The 5584-nt window shown below is 47.1% G+C and overlaps 1 protein-coding gene across 1 annotated transcript in view; it reads right to left on the bottom strand.

Moving 5' to 3' along the window:
• ANKRD54 (ankyrin repeat domain 54) overlaps positions 1-1644 on the bottom strand; it is an 8453-nt gene extending 6809 nt beyond the window's left edge. The window contains exons 1-2 of the mRNA XM_021713979.1: positions 1633-1644; positions 371-515 (exon numbers count right to left, since the gene is read on the bottom strand). Coding sequence (XP_021569654.1) covers positions 371-515; positions 1633-1644 — 157 coding nt within the window. The remainder of the gene's footprint in view (positions 1-370; positions 516-1632) is intronic.
• Positions 1645-5584: the final 3940 nt, after the last annotated feature.

Below are 5584 nucleotides of genomic sequence, written 5' to 3'. Positions count from 1 at the left end.
AAAAAAAAAAAAAAAGCTGTCCTGTTGCTGTGATTGGCAGTGAGTCAATGTTGCCTGAACATCTTGAAGGCCTGGGCCCTGCCCCTCCAGCGGTTTCCTAATTGGAGACTTCTCTTCACCCTCAGAGTCAATAGCCTTCTCTCCCCAGGCTGACCCCTTCCCTGGCTTGGCAGTGCCAGTACCACAAGCTAAGGGAGGAAAAGGGGCAAAATGCTATGGTGCCACGTCTTCCAGGATCCAGTACAACTGGGCATCCCAAGGCTGTGCAGACAGCAGCCTCTCCCCCAATGCCTGTGGAAAGTTGCTGCCTGCGGAAAGTTGCTGCCTGCCTAGCCCCGCTCCCTCCTCCCTCCTCCCTCTCAGGACTCACCAATCTGGTCGTTGCCATTGCAGGAGGCAAAGTGTAGAGCTGTGCGGCCCTTGTCGTCAGCTGCACAGGGATCTGCACCATCTTCCAGCAGCTGCTGCACTGACACCACCAAGACAGAGGGAGGAAGGGGAGAAAGCAATGTTAGCTAAACTGCAGGGATTGGGGAAGCTCAGGGGTCCCCTGGACAACACATCACAATGCATGGAAAGTAACCTCTCCTGGATGCTGGCCCCCTGGAGTCAACCATGGCAAGGGTCTTGTTCTCCTGAGGGCGCAACAGAGTGCAACGGATTCTGGGTGCTCCAACAACACATCTAGGGATAGAATGTTGTGGGAGACTCTTGGCCCCCAGGGCCAGGAATTCTAGGGACAGAGAAATCCCCAGCATAGACTTTGGCCCCATCCCCTCTACCTCTGCCTGGACACATGTCCATTCTGGCTGGACACTGCTGCCCAAGCTATTAGCTGATGTTACTTTGCTTGCAGCAGGCAGCCTTCTAGAATGAAGAGAGCACAGGTTCTGGGGGCACACAGATGAAGCCCCAGGCTAGACTAAGTAAACGAGAAAGGAGGCCAGGGCTGTTCCCCCTACCCCACACCTTGGGGTAGAGTCACAGATCCTGACTCAGAGGGCAACCTACATTCAACCCTGCCACAGACAGCAAACCAGCACCCCAAGATCCTGGGTTTGCAAGACCCTGAGACCAGCATCCTGGCCCCATAGCCACTCCAAGCACCTGCACCCAGACCCAGCACTGCTGCAGCTGCTTGGAGGCTATGTTAGACCAGATATAAACAGGGATTTCCTTGGCTAAGTCTCTCCATTATGGGAAAAACAAAAATAGAACTCCAAGAGCCCTTGGCGCTAAGGATATTAACAACCTACACTGCCACTACCATTGCCGCAAACTTCTACAGCCCAGGCCACCAAGGCACCCACAGTTATTGCTGATGTTGAACGCAGCTGAAGAAGCTATATGAGACTATTCCACTGCACCCATCGAGAAGCCTGTCACCTCCCCCTTCCCAACTGGTACATTAAAATCCAACTACAGGGCAGGCGTGGTGGTTCACACCTGTAATCCCAGCAGTTTGGGAGTCTGAGGTGTGAGGAGCACTTGAGTTCACGAGTTTGAGACTAGCTTGAGCAACACAGTGAGATGCCATCTCTATTAAAAAAAAAAAAACAAAAAACCCTCAATTGAAAAAAAACCCTTGGAGCAGTATGAAGAAGAAGAGGTAAGAACGACCCCCGGACCAACCAAAGCCCGCATGCCGCTCCATCCCTGCGTCCAACACCTTATTTCCACTGCCATCACCACCATGCCCAAGAGAAAGGCTGAAGGGGATGCTAAAGGAGATAAAGCCAAGGTGAAGGACGAACCCGAGAAGATCTGCAAGGTTGTCTGCTAAACCTGCTCCTCCAAAGCCAGAGCCCAAGCCTAAGAAGGCCCCAGCTAAGAAGGGAGAGAAGGTATCCAAAGGGAAAAAGAGAAAAGCTGATGCTGGCAAGGAGGGGAATAACTCTGCAGAAAATGGAGATGCTAAAACAGACCAGGCACAGAAAGCTGAAGGTGCTAGAGATGCCAAGTGAAGAGTGTGCATTTTTGATAACTGCGTACTTCTGGTGACTGTACAGTTTGAAATACTATTTTTATTCAAGTTTTATAAGAATGCAGAATTTTATGTTTTTTTGTTTTTTTAAGCTATGTTATTAGCACACAGAACACTTCATTGTTGTTTTTTGGGAAAGGGACATATGTCACTAATAGAATGTCTCCAAAGCTGAATTGATGTGGGGAAAACACCTTTCCCTTCTAGTTTTAAGAGACTTCTTCTTGGCTTCCAGGAGGAGGGACTCCCCGACGTTGACACACATAGCCACCTTGGTACAAATACCTTGTGGTGTGGAAAAACATTCATTTTTTATGCCCTCTTTTTCCTTTCTGCCTTCAGCATAGACTTAACTCCCTTAAACCCAGACATCTGTTGGGACCTGACCCCCAATAATTGGTTACCAGTATGTCAGTGATACCACTGAGATGGCACCCCTCATAAGAGCAGCAGTTTTCGTTCATAGATGGTGGATCTTCAGACAAATTCTGCCATTTTCATTTCATTTCCTGAAAGTCAGGGTCGGCTTGTAAAAAGTTGTCAAACAACATGCTAAATGTGAAATGTCAACCCTCACTCTAAACTTCTTCCCTGTTCAGAGCATCAAATGAAGACTTCATTGGGTTTTTATAGTGGCTTTCTGATTTTGGTAGTCCATTAAAGAAGGGGGTTTGAAAGTTTTTGTATACTGTTAAAGATTGTCTGCCCATGTCCTGCCTGAAATACCATGATTGTTTATGAAAAGTATCTTTAATAAAGCTGGATAGTTTGGAGAAAAAAAAGAAAAAAACCCTCTATGAAAGACACACTAGGAAGTCTAGAAGAAGGGCTTCTTCCACCAGACACGCAAACATCAACGCAGGGACCCAAGAAGCATGAAAAAGCAAGGAAATATGACACCCCCAAAGGAACACAATAGCTCTCTAGAAACAGACCCCATTCAAAAGGAAATCAACAGCCAGGAAAGGGATTCAAATAATAATCTTAAGGAAACTCAGTGAGATATAAGAACATATAGATAAGACAATTCAATGAAATCAGGAAAACTATTCATGATATAAATGAGAAATTCAACAAAGATAGAAGCAACAGAAATCCTACAGCTGAAGAAGTCAATGAATAGGTTGGGCTCGGTGGCTCAGCCCGTAATCCCAGCAATTTGGGAGGCTGAGGCAAGTGGATTGCCTGAGCCCACAGGTTTGAGACCAGCCCGGGCAAATTGGCAAGACCTTGTCTCTACAATAAATAAGAAGTTAGCCAGGTGTGGTAGTGTGTGCCTATAGTTCCAGCTACTTGGAAGGCTCAGGATGAAGGATCGCTGGAGCCCAGCAGGTTGATGCTGGGGTGGCCATTAGTGTGCCACTGCACTCCAACCTGGGCAACAGAGTTGAGACTCCAACTCAAAAAAAAAAGTCAATGAATAAAATTAAAAATATAATAGAGAGCTTCAACAGTGGACTTGATCATGCAAAAGAACATATCTTTGAACTTGAAGATAGATCTCTTGAAATACACAGAGAAAAAAATAAGAATGAGAAAGGATGCCAACAGCATGGAGCAGTGGCAAGAGGTGGGAAGGGAGTGGGAAGGCCTGGATCTGAGCCCAGTTCACCAGCAAATGGAAATAATCTCTGCCCTAATAATTTCCAGAGCTGCCGTGATGAAAATAATGGATATGAAATTCCTTCTTTGAAAAGTAGGAAAGCACTCTAAATGTGAGGCATTATGTACCAACGTATATGTCCAGCTGAAATGTGGAAATTGCTGCCAAACAGCATTTTAGAGCAAAAACATTTTCATCTCTTCTCCCCAGCAAACCTTTCAAGGACTTGAGTCCTTCGAAATGAAGTCCAGATAGCTTCCCCTCTAGGAATCTTTCCTGTCTGCTCAACTGAGTCAGCCCCTCCCTCTTTTGTACTTCTTTAATGCCCTGTTCATTTTGTTACTCCAATAGTAACACCTTGTGCTATTTTATTTTTTAGAGATGAGGTCTTGTTCTGCCATCCAGGCTGGAGGTGCAGTGGTATGATCACGGCTCATTGTAGTGTTGAACTCCTGGGCTCAAGTGACCCTCTCATCTCAGCCTCCAGAGCAACTGGGACTATAGGTGCACTGCCACCATGCCTAGCTAATTTTTCTTTTTCTTTTCTTTTTTTAAAGACAGGGATTCACTATGTTGCCCAGGCTGGTCTCAAACTCCTTGCTTCAATCCTCTCACTTAGGCCTCCCAAAGTGCTGGGATTGCGGATTGCAGGCATGAGCCACTGCACCTGGCCCTTGTGCTACTTGAAAGTAGTTGTTACTGTATACTAAGCAACAGCCAGGCATCAAGTCCTGACTGCTAAGCCCCTCAATGACCCAGCAAGGTATAATGTCCATATTACAGACCAAGAGACTCAGGTTCAGAGAAATTATAAAGGACCCAATCTCTATCCACAAAGGTAACAGGTGAATCACCCAGATAAGAGGCAAAGCCAGAATGAAAAACCAAAAGAACAACAACAACAAAAAGGTAAAGCTGGGATATAAATCCGGGTTTCTCTGACTCTACAACGTATACCTCTCTCCAACTAAACATGTATCTTTAGATTTGCGTTTATTTATTTTGAGTTGGAATCTCACTCTGTCACCCAGGTTGGAGTGCAGTGGCACGCTCACAGCCACCACAGCCTCAACCTGCTGGGTTCAGATGATCCTTCTGGTTCAGTCTTCCAAGTAGCTGGAACCACAAGCGTGCACTACCATGCCCAGCTAATTTTTTTGTTTGTTGTAGAGATGAGGTCTTACCAAGTTGCCCAGGCTGGTCTGAAACCTTTGGGCTCAGGCAATCCTCTCACCTCAGCCTCCCAAAATGCTGGGATTATAGGCGAGAGCCACTGCGCCCAGCCTTTTTTTTTCCCCAAAGAGACAAGATCTCATTATGTTACCTGGGCTGGTCTTGAATTCCCGGGCTCAAGCAATCCTCTTGTCTTAGCCTCCCAAAATGCTGGGGTTGCAGGTGTGAGCCACCACACCCAGGCATCAGCTAATTTTTTTTTTTTTGGAGTTGGAGTCTCACTCTGTCATCCAGGCTGGAGTGCAGTAGCATGCTCATGGCCACCTTAGCCTCAGCCTGCTGGGCTCAGGGGATCCTTCCGTCTCAGCCTTCCTAGCAGTTGGAACCATAGGTACATGCCACCACAGTTGGGTAATTTTTTTATTTATTGTAGAGATGAGGTCTCACCAAGTTGCCCAGGCTGGTCTCGAAATCCTGGACTCAGGCAATTCTCTCTCCTTGGCCTCCCAAAGTGCTGGGATTACAGGCTTGAGCCATTGCGCCCGGCCTAATTTTTGATTTTTTGTAGCAATGAGGTCTCACTATGGTGACCAGGCTGATTTTGAACTCCTGGGCTCAAGCAATCCTCTCACCTCAGCCTCCCAAAGTGCTGGGATTACAGGTGTGAATCACCATACCTAGCCAATAATTTCAGTTTTTGTGTGTGTGTGGTTTTTTTTGGGGGGGTTGGAGTCTCACTCTGTCACTCAGACTGGAGTGCAGTGGCCGCTCCTGACCACTGCAGCCTCGACCTGCTGGGCTCCGGCGATCCTTCCGCCTCAGCC

The sequence above is a fragment of the Carlito syrichta genome, unplaced genomic scaffold, assembly GCF_000164805.1.
Source record: "Carlito syrichta isolate Samal-C Ts95f unplaced genomic scaffold, Tarsius_syrichta-2.0.1 Scaffold93748, whole genome shotgun sequence".
Lineage (NCBI taxonomy): Eukaryota > Metazoa > Chordata > Mammalia > Primates > Tarsiidae > Carlito > Carlito syrichta.
The sequence above is the reverse complement of the archived record's forward strand: the minus strand, read 5'-3'. Positions and strand labels throughout refer to the sequence as shown.